Here is a 25,847-nt window from a genome sequence, read left to right on the forward strand (position 1 = left end):
TACAATAAATTTTTCACTTAAATATAAGCAATATATGTGGGAGTCGGAGTCGGAGAGTCGGAGTCGGTGTAAGGGAAATTGAGGAGTCGGAGTCGCAGGTTTGGCTTACCGACTCCACAGCCCTGATGGCGCCACTTCCCTTCCGAGCTCTGCCATGCGCCCAAATAGTGGTTTACCCCCACATGTGGGGTATCAGCGTACTCCGGACAAATTGCACAATAACTTTTAGGGTCCTGATACCCTTGGAAAAATAAGAATTGAGGGTGAAAAGATAATTTTTGTTGAAAAAATGATTTTTTTTTAATTGTACGGCTGTACGTTATAAACTTCTGTGAAGCCCTTGGGGGTTCAAAGTTCTCACCACACATCTAGATAAGTTCCTTCGGGGGGGGTCTAGTTTCCAAAATGGTGCCATTTGTGGGGGGTTTCCACTGTTTAGGTACATCAGGGGCTCTCCAAACGTGACATGGCGTCCGATCTGAATTCCAGCCAATTTTGCATTGAAAAAGTCAAACGGTGCTCCTTCCCTTCTGAGATCTGCCATGCGCCGAAACAGTGGTTTCCCCCCCACATATCAGGTATCAGCGTACTCAGGACAAACTGCACAATAACTTTTGCAGTCCAATTTCTCCTGTTACCCTTGGTAAAATAAAAAAAATTGAACCTGAAGTATTTTTTTTGTGAAAAAAAGTTAAATGTTCATTTTTTTTTTTTTAAATATTCAAAAAATTCCTGTGACGCACCTGAAGGGTTAATACACTTCTTGAATGGGGTGCAGTTTTTAGAATGGTGTCACTTTTGGGTATTTTCTATCATATAGACGCCTGAAAGTGGCTTCAAATGTGATGTGGTCCGTAAAAATAAAATGGTGTTGCCAAAATGAGAAATCACTGGTCAACTTTTAACCCTTATAACTTCCTAACAAAAAAAAAAAAAAATTTGGTTCCAAAATTGTGCTGATATAAAGTAAACATGTGGGAAATGTTACTTATTAAGGTTTTTGTGTGTGGTATCTCTGTGATTCAAGGGCATAAAAATTCAAAGTTGGAAAATTGCGAAATTTTAACCTCTTCCCGACCTGTGACACAGCGTATGCATCATGAAAGTCGGTGCCAATCCGACCTGTGACGCATACTCTGTGTCACAGAATGATCGCCCTCCTGCGGGCCGGGTGACCGGGGTGAATGTAAGGTCACCCGGCACGCAGGTACAGGGGGACCTATACTTGACCCCAGGGGGGTGGCTTAGCCCCCCCCGGTCTACGATCACTCCTGGTGACCTTTTTGTCACCCCCCTCTGATCTGATTGGAGCTAGCGTCCATGTGACGCCAGCCCTCCAATCAGATGTGGAGGGGCGGAGAAAAACAATGTCTGCCTCGCTCCTCAGCTTCATCCCATCTGTGGAAGCCGAGGAGCAAGGTGCCTGACCGCTGACCTGCCCGACAGAGCCCGCGATCGCCGCCGCTGCCCGCCGCTGCTGCCACTGCCGCCGCTAGCACCACCGCTGCTGTGTGCTGAGGACAGGTACTCCCCCCTCCTGTCCTCCACTCCCCCCGACCTCCGCTTCCTCCCCCCCGATCACCACCTGAACGGGTGATCACCCCCTGCCCCCCCTAATCACCTGCTGCATTTGCTCACCTCCTCCTGCAGGCTCCATTTACTCCCCTCCTCCCTCCTGCCCCCCCCTGCGCCTGACAGCTCCATTTTCTGGCCTCCTCCCCTTGTGATCACCCCCTGATCACCCCCTGCCCCCCCAATCACCTGCTGCTGCCGCCATCTACATTTTCTGCAGATCCTCTGCTCCCCTCCTGCCCCCAAACGCACCTGACAGCCCCATCCTCCCCTGGTGATCACTCCAATCACCCCCTGATCGCCCGCTGCCGGCTTCATCTACGGCTGGTCCTCTGCTACCCTCCTGCCCCCCCCCCCGCACCTGACAGCCCCATCCTCCTCTGGTGATCACCCCCAGTGATCACCCCGTGCCCCCCTGATCACTGCCTGATCACCCCCTGATCACCTACTGCTGCTGTCGGCTCCATAAAAACAGCTCGTCCTCTGCTCCCCTCCTGCCCCCCCAGTGCCTGACAGCTCCACCCTCCCCTGGTGATCACCCCAATCACCCCGTGCCCCCCTGATCACCTGCTGCTGCCCGCTCCATCTGTAGCTGGTCCTCGGCTCCCCTTCTGCACCCCCCCCAGTGATCACCCCAATCACCCCGTGCCCCCTGATCACCTGCTGCTGCCGGCTCCATCTGTAGCTGATTCTTTACACCCCTTCTGCCCCGCCTGCGCCTGACAGCCCCATCCTGCAGTAGAAAGTTTTTCATCAAACACTCGCACATACACACCACACACACACACACACACACACACAATGTCCCGCTCATCCCAGTCACAAAGGGTCTACTCAGTTGAGGAGGCATATGAAATTATTGCCTCCGAAACTGATAGTGAGGAGGACCCCACCTTTCTCTATACCTCCCACTCTTCCTCTTCTAGCGACATAGACTTGTCACCACCAAGATGTCGCAGGACGAGAAATCGTCCGTAGCCCAGGGAGGAAGAGTCGGAGGCCTTAGAGGAAGAGTTGGGTACCTTAGAGGAATTCCCACAGTCAAGTGTGAGTTTCCCCCAACCTAGTGCTAGTCACGCCCAACCTAGCACTAGTGCTCCCTCCTGGACCCCCGTCCCTGAAAATTTTGCTCCACGGATTCCTGATTTCGTTCCCCAATCAGGAATCCAGTTTGAGACTGCCAACTTCAGGGAAATAGACTTTTTCAAAGTCTTTTTCTCTGAGTCAATCGTCAGTCTCATGGTGGAGCAAACAAACTTGTATGCCCAACAATTTTTGGCCGAACACCCAATTTCTTCATTCTCTACCTGGAGTCCCGTGGACTCTGTAGAAATGACTAAATAATGGGGACTGGTTCTTCACATGGGGATTGTGAAGAAACCAGAAATTCGCCAATACTGGAGTACCGATATTTTATATCAAACTCCAGTATTTGGCATGGTTATGTTTCGCAAACGTTTTGAGGCGATTCATAAATTTCTCCATTTCAGGGACAACACTGAAAGCCTTCCCGCGATGACCCGAATTTTGATAGACTGTTCAAAATTCGGCCGCTCATCGAACACTTCAGCAACAAGTTTGCTGAAGTGTACATTCCCGAAAGGGAAATTTGTGTGGATGAATCCCTCGTCCACTACAAAGGGAGGCTTCAGTTCCGTCAGTACCTGCCCAGCAAAAGGGCGAGGTACGGGATAAAACTCTACAAGCTGTGTGAGAATACCTCAGGGTACACTCTCAGCTTTAGAGTTTACCAAGGAAAGGACAGTAGGATCCAATCCCCCCCCCCCCCCCCCTGCACTGTATAATGCATGCGTGCTATCACTGTGTGCAGGCCAGACCCACACCTTCCTTCAGTTCCAGGAGGCGGTGATAAAGGCCATGATTTTTGGAGAGGAGGACGGAGCGTGCCCCAGCACCCATGGAACTCAAGTGTCCCGTATGGTACCAGGGCAACATTTTCCCAGTGAGGGGATAACAAGAAAAAGGTGCCGGGTGTGCTATAAAAGGGGGACAAGAAGAACGACTCGTTTCCAATGTGAAACGTGTCCTGACAAACGTGGACTGTGTTTGAATGAATGCTTCAGAATTCATCACGCGTCCATGGACTAAACACATCCAGACATTCCACGACAGAACTCGCCCACACTAGGCTGACATACACAACACCACACACACCAACCTGACGTACACTAAACCACACACGCCAACCTGACATACACTACACCACGCACACCAACCTGACGTAGGTATCCGCTAACGATTGGAGCTAATTTTCCATTCAAAAAGTCAAATGGCGCTCCTTCCCTTCTGAGCCCTGCCGTGCGCCCAAACAGTGGTTTATGACCACATATGAGGTATCGCTGTACTCAGGAGAAATTTTCCAACAAATTTTAGGATCCATTTTATCCTGTTGCCCATTTGAAAATGAAAAAATTGAGGCTAAAAGAACATTTTTTGTGGAAAAAAAAAAAAAAAAAAAAAAAAAAGGACTTTTTCATATTTACAGCTCAATTTGTGAAGCACCTGGGGGTTCGGAGTGCTCACTATGCATCTAGATAGGTTCCTTAGGGGGTCTAGTTTCCAAAATGGGGTCACTTGTGGGGGTGCTCCAATGTTTCGACACACAGGGACTCTCCAAACGCGACATGGCAACCACTAAATATTCCAGCATATTTTCCATTCAAAAAGTCAAATGGCACTCCTTCCCTTCTGAGCCCTGCTGTGCACCCAAACAGTGATTTATGACCACATATGAGGTATCGCTGTACTCCGGAGAAATTCCTCAACAAATTTTAGGATCCATTTTATCCTGTTACCCATGTGAAAATGAAAATATTGATGAAAAAAACAAAATTTTTGTTGGAAAAATTAAAATGTCCATTTTTTTCTTCCATGTTGCTTTAGTTCCTGTGAAGCACCTGAAGGGTTAATAATCTTCTTGAATGTGGTTTTGAGTAGCTTGAGGGGTGCAGTTTTTAGAATGGTGTCACTTTTGGGCATTTTCTGCCATATAGACCCCTCAAAATGACTTCAAATGTGAGGTGGTCCCTAAAAAAAATGGTTTTGTGAATTTTGTTGTGAAACTGAGAAATCACTGGTCAAATTTTAACCCTTATAACGTCCTAACGAAAAAAAAAATTGTGCTGATGTAAAGTAGACATGTGGGAAATGTTATTTATTAACTATTTTGTGTCAAATAACTCTCTGGTTTAACAGAATAAAAATTCAAATTTTGAAAATTGTGAAATTTTCAGAATTTTCACTAAATTTCCATTTTTTTCAGAGATAAACGCAAAAATTATCGACCTAAATTTACCACTAACATGAAGCCCAATATGTCACGAAAAAACAATCTCAGAATTGCTAGGATCCGTTGAAGCGTTCCTGAGTTATTACCTCATAAAGGGACACTGGTCAGAATGGCAAAAAATGGCCAGGTCATTAACCCCTTCACCCCCAAGGGTGGTTTGCACGTTCATGACCGGGCCAATTTTTACAATTCTGACCACTGCACCTTTATGAGGTCATAACTCTGGAACGCTTCCATGGATCCTGGTGATTATGACATTGTTTTCTCGTAACATATTGTACTTCATGTTAGTGGTAAAATTTCATTCAAATAACTTGCGTTTATTTGGGAGAAAAACGGAAATTTGGCGAAAATTTTGAAAATTTCGCAATTTTCCAACTTTGAATTTTTATGCCCTTAAATCACAGCGATACGGCACACAAAAAGACTTGATAACTAACATTTCCCACATGTTTACATCAGCACAATTTTGTAACCAAAATTTTTTTTGGGTTAGGAAGTTATAAGGGTTAAAAGTTGACCAGCGATTTCTCATTTTTACAACACCATTTTATTTTTAGGACCACATCACATTTGAAGCCACTTTGAGGGGTCTATATGATAGAAAATACCCAAAAGTGACACCATTCTAAAAACTGCACCTCTTAAGGTGCTCAAAACCACATTCAAGAAGTTTATTAACCCTTCAGGTGCGTCACAGGAATTTTTTTGAATATTTAAAAAAAAAAAATGAACATCTAACTTTTTTTCACAAAAAAAATACTTCAGGTTCAATTTTTTTTTTTATTTTACCAAGGGTAACAGGAGAAATAGGACTGCAAAAGTTATTGTGCAATTTGTCCTGAGTACGCTGATACCTGATATGTCGGGGGGAACGACTTTCGGCGCATGGCAGAGCTCAGAATGGAAGGAGCGCCGTTTGACTTTTTCAATGCAAAATTGGCTGGAATTCAGATTGGACGCCATGTCACGTTTGGAGAGTCCCTGATGTACCTAAACAGTGGAAACCCCCTACAAGTGACCCCATTTTGGAAACTAAACCCCCTAAGGAACTTATCTAGATATGTGGTGAGAACTTTGAACCCACAAGGGCTTTACAGAAGTTTATAACGTACAGCGGTACAATTAAAAAATCATATTTTTTCCACAAAAATTATCTTTTCACCCCAATTTTTATTTTCAAGGGTAACAGGACCCTAAAAGTTATTGTGCAATTTGTCCTGAGTACGCTGATACCCCACATGTGGGGGTAAACCACTATTTGGGCGCATGGCAGAGCTCGGAAGGGAAGCAGCGCCATTTGACGTTTTTGGCTGGAATTGATATCGGACATCATGTCACGATTGGAAAACCCCTGATGTACCAAAACAGTGGAAACCCCCCCCAAATTACACCATTTTGGAAACTAGACCCCCTAAGGAACTTATCTAGATGTGTGGTGAGAACTTTGAACCCCCCAGTGCTTCACAGAAGTTTATAACGCCCGGGCGTGAAAATAAAAAATTCACATTTTTTCCCACAAACATGATCAATTAGTCCCCAATTTTTTTATTTTCCCAAGGGTAACAGGAGAAATTGAACCCCGAAAGTTGTTGTCCAATTTGTCCTGAGTACGCTGACGACCCATATGTGGGAGAAAACTACTGTATGGACACACGTCGGGGATCGGAAGGGAAGTAGTGACGTTTTGGAATGCAGACTTTGATGGAATGGTCTGCGGGTGTCATGTTGCCTTTGGAGAGCCCCTAATGTACCTAAACAGTGGAAACCCCCCACAAATGACCCCATTTTGAAAACGAGACCCCCTAAGGAACTTATCTAGATGTGTGGTGAGCACTTTGAACCCCCAAGTGCTTCACAGAAGTTTATAACGCTCGGACGTGAAAATAAAAAAAATCATTTTTTTTCCACAAAAATGATATTTTTGCCCCCAATTTTTTTATTTTCCTAAGGGTAACAGGAGAAATTGGACCCCAAAAATTGTTTTGCAATTTGACCTGAGTAGGCTGATACCCTACATGTGGGGGTAAAACACTGTTTGGGCGCATGGCAGAGCTTGGAAGGGAAGGAGCACCATTTGACTTTTTCAACTCAGAATTGGCTGGAATTGAGATCAGACGCCATGTTGCATTTGGAGAGCCCCTGATGTGCCCAAACAGTGGAAACCCCCAATTCTAACTCCAACCCGAACCCCAACACACCCCTAACCCTAATCTCAGCCCTAACCCTAGCCCTAACACAAGCCCTAACCCTACCCCTAGCCCTAACCCTAACGGAAAAATGGAAATAAATACATTTTTTTTATTTTATTATTTTTCCCTAACTAAAGGGGTGATAACGGGGGGTTTTACTACTTATGGCGGTTTTTATATTTGGCAGCTGTCGCACGCTAAAAGACGCTTTTTATTGTAAAAATAGTTTTTGCATCACTACATATTGAGAGCTATAATTTTTCCGTATTTTGACCCACCGAGTCATGTGAGGTCTTATTTTTTGCGGGACGAGTTGACGTTTTTTATTAGTACCATTTTCGGGCACGTGACATTTTTTGATCGCTTTTTATTCCGATTTTTGGGACGCAGAATGAACAAAAACCAGCGTTTCATGAATTTCTTTTGGGGGGGTGCGTTTACACTGTTCCGCGTCCGATAAAATTGATAAAGTGGTTTTATTCTTCGGGTCAGTACGGTTACAGCGATACCTCATTTAGGTCTTTTTTTTATGTTTTGTCGGTTTTATGCAATGAAAACTATTTTATATAAAAAATTATTTTTGCATCGCTTTATTCTGCGAGCTATAACTTTTTTATTTTTTCGCTGATGATGCTGTATGGCGGCTCGTTTTTTGCGGGACAAGATGACGTTTTCAGCGGTACCATGGATATTTATATGCGTCTTTTTGATCGCGCGTTATTATTATACTTTTTGTTTGGCGGTATGATAAATCATTTTTTGCTTCGTTATTTTTATTTTTTAAGGGGTTCGCTAAAGGGGTTAACTAATGGGACAGTTTTATAGGGCGGGTCGTTACGGACGCGGCGATACCTAATATGTGTACTATTTTTTCTTTTTATTTCCAAAAAATAGTTTTTATTTGGGGGAATATTTTTTTTTTCTAATTTATTTGGCGATTTTTTTTTTAACACTTTTTTTTAACTTTATTAAATAGTCCCAGGTGGGACATCACTGTCCTGTGACAGATCGCTGATCTGTCACATCACAGATCACTGTGACAGATCAGCGATCTGTCACAGGCAGTGCAGAAGGCTTCCTCATGCCTGCGCTTTGCAGGCACTGAGGAAGCCAGCTTCCTGCATGTCCCCGTCGCCATCTTGGATTCGGGGGCCTGCAGGAAAGGAGCCCCCCGCAGCAGCGCTGCACATTGCGCTGCCGTGGGGGGGCTCAGGGAAGCACGGAGGGAGCCCCCTCCCTGCCGATGCTTCCCTTTAACCCCCGGTACACCGCGATCATGTTTGATTGCGGTGTGCAAGAGGTTAACGTGCCGGGTGTCAGCTGTGATAATCAGCTGACACCCGGCCGCGATCAGCGGCGCTCACCATGTGGGCGACGCTGATCGCGGTAGACGTACAATCCCGTCCATGGGCATAGGGGCCCGGGTCCCATGGACGGGATAGTACGTCGGATGTCAGGAAGGGGTTAAGGTCAAAATAGGCTGGGTCATGAAGCGGTTAAACATTTTCACCAAATTTCCGTCTTTTTCACAAATAAACGCAAGTTATTTGAGTGAAAGTTTACCACTAACATGAAGTACAATATGTCACGAGAAAACAATGTCAGAATCACCAGGATCCATGGAAGCGTTTCAAGAGTTATTACCTCATAAAGGGACAGTGGTCAGAATTGTAAAAATTGGGCCGGTCTTGAACGCACAAACCACCCTTGGGGGTTAAGGGCTTTATGGAACAGTCATTTGGTTGGAGCGCACCTGAGTGCCGATACATGCTGCCCGATCTACGGGCAGGCTGTATCTGGCACTGGCTGTATTATCTTAGATACATGTTGAACTCTGAAACACTGCAAAGTTTCAAAGAAAAGCATACCTTAAGAGCTGTCAGGCACCAAGACGCACGTGAGACTAGGAAGACAAGCGGGTCCTCAGGTCTCTGCTTACGTGTGCAGTAAAAAACAAAACAACCCCAAAAATATAAATTAGAGAATTACAGCAGGTGTGGGGAAGGGGCATTGGTAGTTAGTTGGTTTTGATTCACAAATTGGCTTTTTTCTCTCATTTTCTAGGACAGTTTTATAGTAAAATGAAGTGGTGTTATTCAAAACCCAAAACTCATCCAGCAAAAAAAAAAAAAAAAAAAATCCACATACAAGAATGTTAGTGATCAAAATGTGGCTCTCAGAAGAAGGGGAAAAAAAATGTCTGCAGAGGGAAGGAATTTTAAAACACTTACCATATTTGGCATGCCAGGCCCAGACTTTTTGTCCATTGAAAATTGGTTCAGGCTGTTCTGGAGAGCCGCTTTGTTCTGCATTTGGGGAGCAAGCCCAGCAGTTCCCAACTGGGGACCAGTATTCTGACCATATGATGTCCCATAGGGGTTAGGGTTGTTCATTATTCCAAGCTAGAAAATAAAACTTGGTAAAATTAAAAAAAAAAAAAAAAACACCCAAAAACCTCAAACGAGAGCAGGTAAGGCCTCTTTCACACTTCCGTTTTTGACCATCAGTCAAAATCCGCCAGTTTTTGAAAAAAACGGATCCGCCATTATTTTTGGTGGATCCGTTTTTTCCCCATTGAATTGCATTACCGGCGGATCTTGACGGATGGCCATCCGTTGGATCCGTTTTTTTTGCGGATCCGCCAAAATGTTTGCGTCTGCCTGCATTCTCTCTCTCTCTCTCCCGGACTGCGGTTCCTTTAAAATTCTGCATTCAACGGATCCGTAAAAAAAAAAAAAAAACGGTCCGCTCGTTACAAACGGAACCGCTTTCCGCCATTTTGGCGGATTTTAACTGACAAAAAACAGAAGTGTGAAAGAGGCCTAAGCAGTAAAGTGAGGTACACCATGGCGATGGAAGGAGTTTTAGGCATAACGAAGACCTGTAGGAATCTGTTCCACCTTATAATGGAAACACAAGAAACCAGGAGGGAGCCTATTATACATAGGGGCAGTTTGCATCCATAATTTTAACCTCTTCTTGACATGCACGGTACACGTACTGCACATTTCGTCTCTGTCCCTTTGATGTGGGCTCCGGCTCAGAGCCCACAACTTTAAAACAGCTGACATGTGCCGGAAACAGCCACGGGTGTGTAAGGGGGAAGACCAGACCGTGGGTACCTGTGTGCCGGGTGCAGAACTCTTAAGGCTGCGTCCCCTGTTACCTGGGGGAAGACATAGGAAGTCAGACCATCCTCTGAACCCGGAGAGGCGGGGAGATATGCAAGCACAACAGCGGAGAGTTTTCGAGTTTTAGCGCCAATCCAGGGCAGCGGGCAGCCAGGCGAGCGGCACGCTACGCTTCCCCTCCCCACAGAGTACCGGCGCTGCAACAGGCCACATTGGGAGAGTCCCCCGCCATCTGCAGAGGGACTTCGGCGCTCAGGGTAGCCGTGTGTTCAGCAGTCCAGGGAGCGAAGCAGGGCTGTGGAGTCGGAGTCGTGTAGTCGGAGTTGATTGAGTTGGAGCCGGTATAAAATGGACCGACTCCTAAAATATATAATAAATTGGGCACAGTAGTTCAATGCAGAATGTGCTGAATATTTACAGCTCTTAATGGAGAAATGGCCCGCGAACTTGGTGTTTCTCTGGAAAGAGAAAGTATTAGAAAATTAGTGATTGAAGAAGACCTTAAACAAACGGAAGACTCTCAAAAAACGCTTCATGTTTCTTAAAATGGATGCCTGCACACGTCACAGTGTGCAACTGTTTTGCCATCAATGTCCGATATGTTTGTGACAACAAAGAAATTGTTACCAAGACACTGGCAGTAAAAGATACTAAAGCTCATCACAGCAGCCAGGCTCTCCAGGCTTTAGTGGAAAAAGTTCTGCAGGATTACAAACTCAAAAAAGAACAGGTTCTTGCTATTGTAATGGACATAGCTTCAAACATTATAAGTACAATTAAACTGATGAATGAGAGTAATGAACAACAGCTAGAAGAAAATTTAGGATTCAGTATGTTTGAGATGGAAGGCCACAGTGCTGTTCATGTAACTGAGGAACAAACAGATAAAACAGAAGAACAGCAAAATTATACTTTAGAAATAGATGATCTTGTTGAAGCTGCTTCAAAACACTTGCATATTCATCACATGCGCTGTGTTGTGCACACGCTGCAGCTGGCAATAAGAGATAGTCTGCAAGAGGGACATGCTGGAAATCTGATTGGAAAAGTGAGGAAATTGGTTATTGCCGCCAGAACCCCTAAAACTGATTCCATCTTGAAGAGACGTGCTGCAAAAGGGGCAATTGCCGATCAAGCCACTGGGTGGGGCAGCACTTAATGACTGAGCGATTGCTTGAACTAAAACCGTTTCTTATAGATATGGCGAACCCTCAGGTAACCCTAAATGAAGGTCAATGGACACAGGTGGCTGAATTGAAGGAATTGCTTAATCACCCATTTACTGTGACTAAAAAATTACAAGCTGAGGATTTAACTCCTGGCATTTTCATAAGGGAGTGGAAGAACTTGCTATTTTGCCTGTCCCAAAGAGGAGGATTAATCGCAGATGGCATTTCTGCTTCAATGAAACGGAGAGAGATACAGCTATTGGAAAATAAAAAATTTTCTGGCAGCTGTTTATGTGGACCCAAGTCATCGTATACTGCTTGATGATCAACAGCTTACTAAAGGAAAAGAAGCTCTGATTGAGGTAGCAGTTAGGATGAGTGGCCTACAGGAGGACTGCCAGGTGCAAGAGGACTTGGGTCCTGACAGTGCTACTGCTGCCATATCGTCATCCTCATCAGATGAGGCGCTTGACTTTGACAAGTATTTGGATGACATGGAGCAGGCAAAGCGCTGCCGCAAGGAAAAAGATTTCACTCCGTCTCCTATAGCAAGCAGATTGATCATATTTCAGCAAAATGTTTCACTTGCTCTCAAAGAAATAGAAAAACTCAACCGTTCATCAAAACTGTGCATGAGGCAATTCCTTTATACCGGGAAATTGTTAGAGATGTTGCCCATGTGGTTACGGCTTTGCCTCCAACCCAAGTTAGTGTAGGAGAGGTTGTTCTCTAGCCTTAAAATTATTAGGTCAGATTTGAGGTCATCTATGAAGGAGGATCTGATAGAGGCAACTCTATTTCTTAGAACAAATTCATACACTGCACAAATGTTATTTAGTATGTTTTCGTTGAAAACTGTTTTTTCCACTTACATAGTTTATATATAATGTGTGTGTATATATATATATATATATATATATATATATATATATATATATATATATATATATATATATATATATATATTTTGATATTACATAGTGTATTACATATTTACAGTTTATTACAGTTTGTGTTCTAAAGTTGTATTCCAATAAATATATATTATGTTCTATCTAAATATCTTGATTATTGTATCATAATGATTTAATGTCTAATGTTAACATTGTACTACAATAAATTCTTCACTTAAATATAAGCAATATATGTGGGAGTCGGAGTTGGAGTCGGTGTAAGGGAAATTGAGGAGTCGGAGTCGCAGGTTTGGCTTACAGACTCCACAGCCCTGGAGAGAAGTGCTCTGTCCTGGGAACACCAGTATCGTGCAGGCCAGCGTCCGCACCGCCAACAGCGGGGAACAGAAGGAGCAGGACGTGCCGTGTGTGCCCGGTGACTAGAGAGCAAGGCGCCAGATGCTCCATGTCCATGAGTACAATACACGTGCCACATAAGAGGTACCGGGTACGGGACAGACACTTGCACTCTGATTTTGCCAGTTTATACTTGCCGGGCCACGTTGGGCTCGTACAGGACTGTAGCCCGCATCCTTGTCAGCCACTTCAGCATATGGACAAGGTCCGCGGAAGGTACCGGAGACCGAACGCTGCCGCCAGAAGACGAGGCATTGCTGTCCACAGGACCCCTTTGGAAAAGACACCGCACCAGCCATTGCCGGCACTACTGACTTCATCGCTTGTGGGACTACTGACTTGCTAGTCATATTCACCGGAACTGCCGTTACATGAACTCTAAATCAGAATATCCTTTGCAAAATCTTACTGTTTAATCCCCTGACCTCCCTGCGTGGAGTATTCCAGTTATTAAAAATTAACCCTTGCTGTACTTCCTGTCCGTCACTGCTACCAGCTCACAGGTGGAATCGCGATCCACCCGTGGCTGTGAACTTGTTAAATGCTGCTGTCAACCTGATACCGGCATTTAACGCGCGCTTATGGGAATCGCGTAGGAAATCCCACCCATTGGTGACCTCGTCAAGTGATCGCGGGGTTCACCGATGGATCAGCATGATAACTAGAGGTTTCCTGCAGACCTCTATGGTTCTCACTGCCGGATTGCTAGGAGGGCTGTCCACTGGGCGGCGCCCATAGCAAGTCAGCAATTCTGCTGCTACAGTCGATCTGATAATCGCATGTGTGTCGCAGAGACAATCAGACAAGCGCGGCTTCTAGCCTCCCGTGGAGACTATTGAAGCATGCCAAAAGTAAAAAAAAAAAAAAAAAAAAAAAAAAAAAAATGTTTAAAAATATTAAAATAAAAATATAAAAGTTCAAATCACAAAAAAATTATATATCTACCTACATCATATAAAATATATACACACACACACACACACACACACACACACACACACAGTACAGACCAAAAGTTTGGACACACCTTCTCATTCAAAGAGTTTTCTTTATTTTCATGACTGTGAAGATTGTAGATTCACTCTGAAGGCATCAAAACTATGAATTAACACATGTGGAATTATATAATTAACAAAAAAGTGTGAAACAACTGAAAATATATGTCATATATTCTAGGTTCTTCAAAGTAGCCACCTTTTGCTTTGATTACTGCTTTGCACACTCTTGGCATTCTCTTGATGAGCTTCAAGAGGTAGTGATTGGAAATGGTCTTCCAACAGTCTTGAAGGAGTTCCCAGAGATGCTTAGCACTTGTTGGCCCTTTTGCCTTCACGCTGCGGTCCAGCTCACCCCAAACCATCTCGATTGGGTTCAGGTCTGGTGACTGTGGAGGCCAGGGTCATCTGGCGTAGCACCCCATCACTCTCATTCTTGGTCAAATAGCCCTTACACAGCCTGGAGGTGTGTTTGAGGTCATTGTCCTGTTGAAAAATAAATGATGGCCCAGCTAAACGCAAACTGGATGGAATAGCATGTCGCTGCAAGATGCTGTGGTAGCCATGCTGGTTCAGTATGCCTTCAAATTTGAATAAATCCCCAACAGTGTCACCAGCAAAACACCCCCACACCATAACACCTCCTCTTCCTCCATGCTTCACGGTGGGAACCAGGCATGTAGAGTCCATCCGTTCACCTTTTCTGCGTCGCACAAAGACACGGTGGTTGGAACCAAAGATCTCAAATTTGGACTCATCAGACCAAAGCACAGATTTCCACTGGTCTAATGTCCATTCCTTGTGTTCTTTAGCCCAAACAAGTCTCTTCTGCTTGTTGCCTGTCCTTAGTGGTTTCCTAGCAGCTATTTTACCATGAAGGCCTGCTGCACAAAGTCTCCTCTTAACAGTTGTTGTAGAGATGTGTCTGCTGCTAGAACTCTGTGTGGCATTGACCTGGTCTCTAATCTGAGCTGCTGTTAACCTGCGATTTCTGAGGCTGGTGACTCGGATGAACTTATCCTCTGCAGCAGAGGTGACTCTTGGTCTTCCTTTCCTGGGGCAGTCCTCATGTGAGCCAGTTTCTCTGTAGCGCTTGATGGTTTTTGCCACTCCACTTGGGGACACTTTCAAAGTTTTCCCAATAATTCGGACTGACTGACCTACATTTCTTAAAGTAATTACGGCAACTCGTTTTTCTTTACTAACAATTTGTATTATGGCAAGAAAAAAGCAGCTAACAGTCTATTCAGCAGGACTATCAGCTGTGTATCCTCCACCAGACTTCTGCACAACACAACTGATGGTCCCAACCCCATTTATAAGGCAAGAAATCCCACTTATGAAACCCGACAGGGCACATCTGTGAAGTGAAAACCCATTTCCGGTGACTACCTCTTGAAGCTCATCAAGAGAATGCCAAGAGCGTGCAAATCAGTAATCAAAGCAAAAGGTGGCTACTTTGAAGAACCTAGAATACAAGACATATTTTCAGTCGTTTCACACTTTTTTGCTAATTATATAATTCCACATGTGTTAATTCATAGTTTTGATGCCTTCAGAGTGAATCTACAATTTTCATAGTCATGAAAATAAAGAAAACTCTTTGAATGAGAAGGTGTGTCCATATCTATATCTCCACACACTACCGTTCAAAAGTTTGGGGTCACCCAGACAATTGTGTTTTCCATGAAAACAAATACTAATGAATATAAAATCTAGTCCAGACATTGGACAAGGTTAAAAAAAAAGATTTTTATTAGAAATAATTTTCTCCTTCAAACTTTGCTTTCGTCAAAGAATGCTCCCTTTGCAGCAATTGCAGCATTGCAGACCTTTGGCATTCTAGCAGTTAATTTGCTGAGGTCATCTGGAGAAATTTCACCCCATGCTTTCAGAAGCCCCTCCCACAAGTTGGTTTGGCTTGATGGGCACTTTTTGCGTACCATACGGTCAAGCTGCTCCCACAACAGCTCAATGGGGTTGAGATCTGGTGACTGCGCTGACCACTCCGTTACAGATAGAGTACCAGCTGCCTGCTTCTTCCCTAAATAGTTCTTGCATAATTTGGAGGTGTGCATTGGGTCATTGGCCGGTTTTGGATGAAATTGGCTCTAATCAAGCGCTGTCCACAGGGTATGGCATAGCGTTGCAAAATGGAGTGATAGTCTTCCTTCAAAATCCCTTTTACCATGTGCAAATCTCCCACTTTACCAGCACGAAAGCAACCCCAAACCATCACATTACCTTCACCATGCTTGACAGATGGCATCAGGCACTCTTCCAGCATCTTTTCAGTTGTTCTGCATCTCACAAATGTTCTTCTGTGTGATCCAAACACCTCAAACTTGGATTCGTCTGTCCTTAACACGTTTTTCCAATCTTCCTCTATTTAATGTCTGTTATTTTGCCCATATTAATGTTTTCCTTTTATTAGCCAGTCTCAGACATGGCTTTTTCTTTGCCACTCTGCCCTGAAGGCCAGCATCCCGGAGTCGCCTCTTCACTGTAGATGTTGACACTGGCGTTTTGCATGTACTATTTAACGAAGCTGCCAGTTGAGGGCCTGTGAGGCGTCGATTTCTCTAACTACAGACTCTAATGTACTTGTCTTGTTGCTCAGTTGTGTAGTGGGGCCTCCCACTTCTCTTTCTACTCTGGTTAGAGCCCGTTTGTGATCTCCTCTGAAGGGAGTAGTACACCCCGTTGTAGGAAATCTTCAGTTTCTTGGCAATATCTCACATGGAATAGCCTTCATCTCTAAGAACAAGAATAGACTGTCGAGTTTCACATGAAAGTTTCTTTTTTTCCTGGCAATTTTGAGAGTTTAATGGAACCAACAAATGTAATGCTCCAGATTCACAATTAGCTCAAAGGAAGGTCAGGTTTATTTATAGCTTCTCTAATCAGTCAAACTGTTTTCAGCTGTGCTAACATACTTGCACAAGGGTTTTCAAGGGTATTCTAACCATCCATTAGCCTTCTTAGGCTAGTTTCACATTAGCGTTTTTTGGCGCAGCGCATCGTGCGTATAAAAAACGCAACGAAAAACGCATGCAAATGCAATACAAACGCGTTTTTTAAGCGTCATGCGTTCGCTGATGCGTCAAAAAACGCAGCGTTTCTTGCGTTTTACATGCGTTTGCGTTTTTTTTTGACACATGCGCTTCTAGGCGTGACAGTTCACATTCCTTTAAAAACAATAGAAAGAGTACACTAATAGGACACCAGTGGGCGTGTTATTGGAATGTTTTATATAGACCCTGTTATATGAATTCCTCAGATTTTGCTGCTGTTTCCGGTGTCAAGCTGGACCTGCGTCTGGATAATTTCCGATTCAAGTTGGATCTTGACATTGCGCTGTCTCAGGCGTATGCCTTTTCTTGCCAGCAACAAAGGGAGAGGGAGAGGGAGAGACAGCATAGACGGCAGCGGCGTCGGTTTTGGAGGCATCCAATAATTGAACTCCGGGAAAGCCGTGGAGCGTATTACACGCTGTACAGCGAGCTCCAGGAAAACCAGGAGAAATTTGCAGAGTATAACCGGATGTCCCAGCAAAGCTTCCTGGACTTGCTGGGTATGGTTGAAGGAATCATCCGCAGACGGGACACTCAGCTCCGGCGTGCCATTCCTCCCGAAGAAAGGCTCCTCGTCACCTTACGGTATGTAATGTTTTTATGTTTGCATTTTTTTTTTTTTTGGTTAGCTAAAAAATTGTGTTCTTTGGTAATGAATTTTAACATTATTTTTGAGAAGTTTGCTTTTTTGCATAATGGTTTTTCTTCTGTCATGTACTAACCACAAGCCTTTATAAAAATGTTTTTCTGCTATGTTGTATTAAAAAAAAACATGCAAAATAGTTATGCCATGTACTTTTTATTTTCAGTGTTTTTATTAATACCCTAGACAGAAATATAATTTTTTTTTCTTTTTATGTTTTTATGTTTTGCAGGTTCCTGGCAACTGGAGAGAGTCTTTCATCCCTGCATTTCCAGTACCGGCTGGGAATCTCCACTTTATCCGGGATTGTTGCCGACACCTGCAGGGCTCTGTGGGATGTTCTGTGTCCGGAGTTTTTGCCCTTGCCCACCGCCGAAAAGTGGCTTCAAATAGCGGACAAATTCTGGGCAGTCTGCAATTTCCCGAACTGCCTAGGAGCGGTGGACGGGAAGCACATCCGCATCACAAAACCCGCAAGAAGTGGCTCTGAGTACTACAACTACAAGAAGTACTTTTCGACAGTACTCATGGCCATTGCGGATGCAGACTGCCGGTTTGTGGTGGTAGACATAGGGGCATTCGGACGGGGCACCGATTCCCAGACTTTTAAAAACTCTGATATGGGCCGGAGGTTGTACGGCAACCAGTTCAATTTTCCACTGGCACGGCCTCTTCCCCAAACCCAAGCTCCACCACTGCCATTTGTAGTGGTTGGGGATGAGGCATTTCAGATGTGCCAAAACCTGCTGAAGCCGTACTCCAGCCGTGACTTGGACCACTCCAAGAAAGTATTCAACTACAGGCTTACGAGGGCACGCAGGACTGAAGAGTGCGCCTTTGGCATTCTAGTGTCCAGATGGCAAATTCTCAGCACCGCCATCAATCTCAAACTTGAAACAGTGGATGAGGCAGTGAAGGCGTGCGTGGTTCTGCACAATTTTGTTATGGCAAAAGAGCGGCCGATCTTTGACATGGATGAACCTGCTGCCAACCCTTTGCCAGATTTTAATCCGCATCCTCTTCGGTCATCAGTCGAAGATGCCCAAATGAGGGACCAATTTGCGGACTTCTTCTTATCCGATGTGGGTCGTGTAGCATGGCAGGATCAAATGATGTAATAGCTTTGTTGTTTGTTAATAAAATACCGTTTTTTTTTTCCTGTACCCAGTGTACTGTGTCTTAATACACTCCACTACTCGCCTGCCCAGGTGTCCAGTGAAATCAGGATGCTGTGCTTCCTGACTTTACTAGGACTCCTGACCAGGTGACCCTACATATAAAAGTTGTATGACCTTCCTCATTTCTCCAGTCCGTGTTCATAAGGCATATTGGCGAGAAGGTGTAGATAATACAACTAATATTTATATCACCTGGCCTAAGTATACTCTGATAACTGACCATGTGATTAAAACTATTAGTTTTAGTATCTCCACTGTCGAACGCAGACTGGAGAGATGATAAAGGTTTATACAACTTTTACAATCCCCTGGCCTGGTGTCATGATGAATTGATGATGCCCCCAAAAAACACATCCTGACTTCAGAAATTTTGGACACCTGGCCAGGTGAATACACATAGGAGTTAAGATCCAGCATCTCTACAGTCTGTGTGCAATAGATAATGAAGACTGAAGCGACGCTGCAGATTACAACTCATAGGTATACTCACCTGGTCAGGTGTGCTAAACAGTTATGACACCAGGCCAGGGTATTTGTAGATATGGCCTGTAATTTCTCCATCATCTATTCAGTCTATTTGCCACAGACTGTATAGAGGATGTGGTTCATGACAAGGTATCTAGGATCCCCTGGCCTTGTGTCACAAAGAGTGAAATGGGGATGGGCAAAACACACCATCCTCAATTCACTCTTTATGACACCTGGAAAGGTGAGAATAGATATGCCTTGCACCCTCCACCATCAGTCTGACCAATATTAGCAGACTGAAGTGCCTGGTGGATGAAAATACAAGTCATATATTTGTGTTTTTGACATCACATTGCTCCAGGACTGACACAAGAAACATGTGTCAGTACTGGAGCTATGAGGTGTCAAAAACAAAGTGTACGGCGCAGTGTGTGCAGGCGGCGAAAGATACAATAACCAAACAATATTTTCAAATCAAACGTTAAACTTTATTTAAATAAAAGAATTTAAGATTAAAAAAAAAAAAAAATTTTACTTGGGGTCAGTTGGTGGAAACTGGGGGGTGTGGAGGGATGAGGAACGGCTTAGGGTGGAGGAAGGGGTTCTAGGGAAGGAGGAACCAAAGAAGTGGGGGAAGGCAGCGGAGGCAAGGAAGGTTGGGAAGTGGGAGGTGAGGGAGAGTTTAGAGTCCTTTTTTTTTTTTTTTTTTTCTCATGATGGTGGCCCGTCGGCGTGCTGCTGTCCTGCCTGGAGCCTGAGGACTGGCTCGACCCCGGGGACCGCCTTGAGCCTGTGGACCGCCTGGAGGCCGTGGACCAGCTGGAGCTGGGGGACCGCCTGGAGCTTGTGGACCGCCTGCCAGGATTCTGTAGCAGCTGTAGCATGCTGGTGGTGGATGTCCTGGCAGGGGCCGTAAATAGTGAATGCGGGTCCCCCAGCTGATCCTGCTCAGAGGAGGTGGTGGTGGTGGTGGCGGTCCATGCAGGCGTGGTGGCGGTCCATACCGGGGTGGTCCTCCCGGTGGTGGTGGCGTTGGTGTTGCCCCAGTCAGGGGTGGTGTTCCGGGTGGTGGTGGCGCTCCAGGCAGGGGTGGCGACGACGGCCATCCGGTGGTGGTGGCGGCAGCAGTGGTGGGCCAGGCAGGAGCAGCGCTTGGCATGGTGTTGGCGGGGAAGTGTCCAGCTGCACTCGGACTTGGGGTGGTATATTGGTGTCCGGCGTGGCTTGTAAGTGTGGTAGCCGTGCAGTGATATGCAGCAGAAGTAGGTAATGCTGTGAATCGAGTCAGCGGTGGCACCGGTGGAAATGCCACCGCTGACTGCTGCATATACCTACTCTGCTGTATAGCCTGCATAAAAGCATTGTTGCAGGCCTGCATGACAGTCAACTGGAGTTCAGGGGTAAGGTGTTCCGCCGTGTTCCGAGCTATTTCTGTATAGAAATGATGCGCTGGTCTGGCGAGGTCGACTTCCAGGCGCTCAAGGCGACTCTTGATAGACTTGTAGCGTTGGTCCAAAAGGAGGAAACCACTCAAGTCTATCGGAGAGTGCCTTGAGGCTACTCTGAAAGACCGAGCTCAATTCAACGAACTCGGGCATGACAGGCCTGTCCGAGGTCCTCTGCCGCTGCTGTTCTCCTGACGGATATCCCTGTTGAAGCGGTCCTTCGAGCGCCAACGGGTTCTGACTTTGTTCACTGTGGGTAAAAACAAAAAAAAACAAAAGAGTATGCACTGGAGGCCGTGATCACCCAACTGTGTGTGATGCTAGAAACTCCATGGAGTTACTAGCATCACACACAGTTGGGTGATCCCGGCCAAGATCACTGCTGTATCACACTGCATTTATATACTTACGAAAATCCTTACGGACCCGGGGAGAGGCGTTGTCCCAGCCATCCATCAGCGATGCGGCCACCTCGTTCCAGAGCCGCCGGATCACCACGTTGTCCGAGTGCAGTTGGTGACGGGTGTCCCACAGCGGGACTCGCTCCTGGACTAGACGGATGAGCTCGTCATTGTCCAGGGCGAGGTCCTCCTTCCGTTGTGGAGCCTAGAAAAGACAATTTTAAAATTAAAAATATATAAAATAAACCAGCCATGAAAAAAAAAATTTAAATGAAAATATAAGCAAAAAAAGCATGAATAAAAAACACAGAAAAAAAAAAACCAGCATGGAAATGTTAAAATACATTAAGAAATGATTACCAAAAAAACCTAGAAAATAAACCAGCATAGAAATTAACATAAAAAAAACCGTACCAAAAAAAAAACCAAAAAATAGCAGGAAAATTACCAAAAAAAAAAAAAATTACCGGAAAAAAAAAAAAACCCAGATAAAATTATTTCAATACAGTTCCAAAAAAAAACAAAAACAAAAACCAGGCATAGAAATCAACTTGGGGGGGGGGGAAAACGAACAAGCAGAGGAATTCCCAAACAAAAAGTTGACGAAAATACAGAACAAAATTAAACCAATAAATGAAGATGAAAAAAAGGCACAAAAAGGTAATGACAAAAAAAAAAAAAAAAAAAAAAAGACCGTCTGTATTTACATTCCATCTTCCCACCCGCACTGGGCCTTGCTGCTCCTGCCGTTCCTCCGGTGGTGGTGGTGTGGTGGAGGAGGAGGTCTGAAAATTAAACAAAAAAAATTAGCCACATGTGTATATTTTTTTTTACCAATCCATGGGGAAGCATGGTACTCACTTCTTGTGCCTCTTGCCCTGTCCCAGGGACATATTCTTCACCAGATGAAGACATGCTGCAATAAAAAAGAGAGACATAAGTACATAGAAATGTATTCAAAATTCAGCCAGACATTAGGTTTTATACTTACATTGGTACAGCTTTGGGTTATTAGGGTTGTGACTCTTGCAGCAGTCTGTAGAGTATTGGGGAATTCCAGTGCCCACACAATCTTTTATCACCTTGGTTTTTGGGAGTGGTTTTCCAGTGTCTAGACCACATTCCAGACTTGTTTACCTAAAAAACGCATGCGCGCAAAAGTGCACATTTGCGCAAGGCCATGCGCACGCACGCGTTACCATAGACTGCAATGTGTTGTTTTTGCGCATTCCGTGCGCATGCGTTGTTTTGACGAGACAGGGCGGACCAAAAAATGAAACACGTTGCGTCTGGCGCGCATGGCGCGAAAGACAAAAAAGTGCATGCGCGCAAAAACGCTAACGTGCGCAAGACCATGCGCCCGCCATGTTAAACATAGGTGCGCCGTGCGCATGCGCACGGTTGCGCTGTGCACAAAAGCGCTAATGTGAAACCAGCCTTACACAGTTAGCAAACACAAAGTACCATAAGAACACTGGAGTGATGGTTGTTGGAAGTGGGCCTCTATACACCTATGAAGATATTGCATTACAAACCAGACGTTCATTTACCACATTGACAATGTATAGAGTGTATTTCTGAATCATTTAATGTTGGCTTCAATGGAAAAAACGGTTTTCCTTTCAAAAATAAGGACATTTCTAAGTGACCCTAAACCTTTGAATGGTAGTGTATATATCTATAACTATCTATATATCTCAAACACACATTTGGAATCGTCGCATTCAGAATCGCCCCATTATTAAAAAAAAGAATTAGCCCGTTCGCTAAGCGGCGTAACGAGAAAAAAAAAAAAAGCAGAAGACCAAAATTATGGTGTTTTTTGATGCTGCAACATTGCATTAAAATGCAAAAAATGAGTGCTCAAAAGATCATACCTGCACCAAAAATGGCAGCTTGGCATGCAAAAATAAGCCTGCACCCCAATCTGAGATCATGAAAAATGGAGACGCTATGGGTCTCACAAAAGTAATGCAAATTTTTTTTTTTTTTTTTTTTTTAAACTTTTGGTTTTTTTTTTTCATTACTGAAATAAAAAAACAGACATGTTTGGTGTCTATGAACTTGTAATGACCTGGAGAATCATAATGGAAAGCTAAAAAAAAACAAAACACAGTTGTAGAATGGCACTTTTTTTGCAATTTCACCGCACTTGGAATTTTTTCCTGTTTTTGGGTAAAACGATATGGTAAAAATCAATGGGGTCGTTCAAAAGTACAACTTATCCCACAAAAAACAAGCTGTCACATTGCCATATTGACAGCAAAATAAATTAGTTATGGCTTTGGGAAGAAGGGGAGCAAAAATCAAAAATGAAAAAAGGCTGCGGCACAAAGGTGTTAAAGGGGTGCCCAGTTATCAGATTAAAGTCTGCACTCTGAAGTATTACCAGTGTGAGCGATATGCATACATGTTACCGGTCACAAGTCGGTACATCCAGAATTGGCCAGAAGTATGTAGATTGCATACTTGTGGTCCCATGCCACCTCCCCACACACACCCCAGCCCTACTGGCAACATAGAGGTCTCTGCAGTGATAGAGGCGATGCAGACTTGCTAAAAGACAGGACAACCACTTTATATGAAGGGGGGGCGGCAAAAAATTAACATATGAGAGAAAGTTATATTTATAGAACAAATGGTAGTTGTACAAAACTTACAGAATAATGGCAGCATCTTAATACAATGGCCTACCTTGTTCATAGTGGTTTGCTGTGGGCTTCTAAGTCCTGACTGTCCAGACATTGGTGGACCCCCTTGCTGAAGAGTCTCTGCTAACAGGTTGGTAGAACTGCTCATTCCTTGGTTTGGGTAAGGTATCCCAGGTCGACCCCTTCCTGTACCAAGTGACCCATTCATCATTTGCCCCTGCATTATGTTTTGTCCATTTCCAGCTTGCATCATACCTGTGTTCATGCCCATTCTAGGCTGGTTTATTGGGTTGTTTAGGGAAGCCATCATACCAGCTGTTGAAGACGGGTTTAGGCCTTGACTGGGTTGTCCTGAATGGCTTCCATTACCACCCATACTCAAGCTTGAGGGAGTTAATCCACTTTGAATCATGGGGCCCTTCACCATGTTGTTTAGAAGTCCAATACCAGGGCTGGCTTGTGATGTTTGCTGACCAAGTCCCATATTTAAGTTTGTACTACCACCTCGCAAAAGTTCTGACAGCTGCTTATGTTTGGCTGCTGCATCAGGTACCATGTTCATGCTGGTGTGCAGTTGACCAAGCTCTCCACCATTGCTTGCTCCAAATTCATGGGAGCTAATTAACTCATCAGGCAGATCTTGTTCCAAGTCAAATAAGGACCCCAAGTCTAAAAGAGGTAGAAGATTTATGGTTTATTTTCAATATTTCACAACATTTTAAAAAATAAGAAAAGCATCATAATGGATATTATTCAGAAAAGAGCACTCAAGTAAAATGTTTAACCAGAAGAGCAGGGTCAAATTTCAAAATACCCAGCAGCTCCATAGCCATAGGAAAGGCTGCCAGTAGGTTACTAGTGGAAGGTTATAGGGACATCCAATGGAAGGATGTCCAGGGAATAGGTAATAAATTGCTGATCACTACCGGGATTCCAATAAGGTACTGTCTAAATACAGCAGTGCGATACGTCGCTCCCGTTAGTCTCAATGAGGCTGACAAAAGTAGAACAATACAGCCGATATAGCTATAATAAGGCCAATGAATATTAACAGGAGTAAAGGACTACGAGGCTATGCTTGGTAGAGGCAAGGGAAAATTCAGAATATATCCCATAAAGTCAACATATTTCCAAGAAATCATTGATACCATTGGAAAACGTTTATTAGGGAAAATCACTTTACACTTCAGCAGATTCTGACACATTTCACTAATTAAAGGGAATCTGTCACCTCATTTTTTCGTTATGAGATACAGCCACCGCCGCCAGGGGCTTAGCTACAGCATTCTGTAATGCTTATAATCAAGCAAAAGATCCAACAAAATTATATCAGTGTGCCTCACACAATATTATTAGCAAACCCATCTGTTTAATATACTTTTTTGTTAAACTGAAACTGGCACAATATTTAGAAATTGTATAAAATTATTTTTATTATTCCACATGGAAATTTTTTTTAGAAATATCACTAACACAAAAATTGTACAAGCCAAAATCACCTCTGTGGCAGGACACAGAGGCTACAGACCACTCTAAATATGTGATTATAAACATATAATGCTAAATAGGTACTGGCCCTTTAATTATGACCATGAAGGGTTAACAATTTAACAGATCTCCAATGAATACGTTACAGCCCGGCAAGCCATAGCCAATACATATAAAAAATAATGGAGTACTCTGATGAAGAGGACGAAACGAGCGTCAGGGTGAGGGACGTGGCACAAGACACTTGATATGTGAGTTATCATTGTAAATTGTTATGTGGTTACTGTGTCCTGGCGGTGGGGAGAGATACAACAAAAAATAATTTTATACAATTTCTAAATATTGTGCCAGTTTCTGTTTAACAAAAAGTATATTAAACAGATCGGTTTGATAATTCTGTAAGGCTGTAGATAAGCCCCCGAGATAACCTGAAAGATTAGAAAAACGAGTTATATTATACTCACCGGGGGGGCGGTCCAGGTCCGATGGGTGTCACGGTCAGGGGCCTCCCATCTTCTAGCGATGCCGTCCTCCTCCTTGTTTCATGCCGTGCTCCTGTGCAGGCGTACTGATCTGCCCTGTTGAGGGCAGATCAGAGTACTGCATTGCGCAGGCGCCGGTCTTCTCTGACCTTTCCAGGCACCTGCGCACTGCAGTACTCTGGTCTGCCCTCAACAGGGCAGATCAGTACGCCTGCGCAGGAGCGCGGCATGAAGCAAAGAGGACGTCATCGCTAGAAGATGGGAGGCGCCAGGCTCGGACCACGACACCCATCGGACCTGGACCCCCCCCCCCCCCCCGGGTGAGTACAATATAACTC

General features: G+C 44.3%; 1 protein-coding gene across 4 annotated transcripts in view; it reads right to left on the reverse strand.

Moving 5' to 3' along the window:
• The window catches only part of EP300 (E1A binding protein p300), a 311,109-nt gene that overhangs the window by 237,050 nt on the left and 48,212 nt on the right, over nucleotides 1-25,847 (reverse strand). For all 4 annotated transcript variants that reach the window (XM_073572990.1, XM_073572993.1, XM_073572991.1 and 1 more), the window contains exons 2-3: nucleotides 23,583-24,208; nucleotides 9,306-9,476 (exon numbers count right to left, since the gene is read on the reverse strand). In XM_073572990.1, the coding sequence (XP_073429091.1) occupies nucleotides 9,306-9,476; nucleotides 23,583-24,208 (797 nt within the window). The remainder of the gene's footprint in view (nucleotides 1-9,305; nucleotides 9,477-23,582; nucleotides 24,209-25,847) is intronic.

The sequence above is a fragment of the Dendrobates tinctorius genome, unplaced genomic scaffold (genome assembly GCF_039654945.1).
Source record: "Dendrobates tinctorius isolate UK_male_01 unplaced genomic scaffold, ASM3965494v1 ptg000033l, whole genome shotgun sequence".
NCBI lineage: Eukaryota > Metazoa > Chordata > Amphibia > Anura > Dendrobatidae > Dendrobates > Dendrobates tinctorius.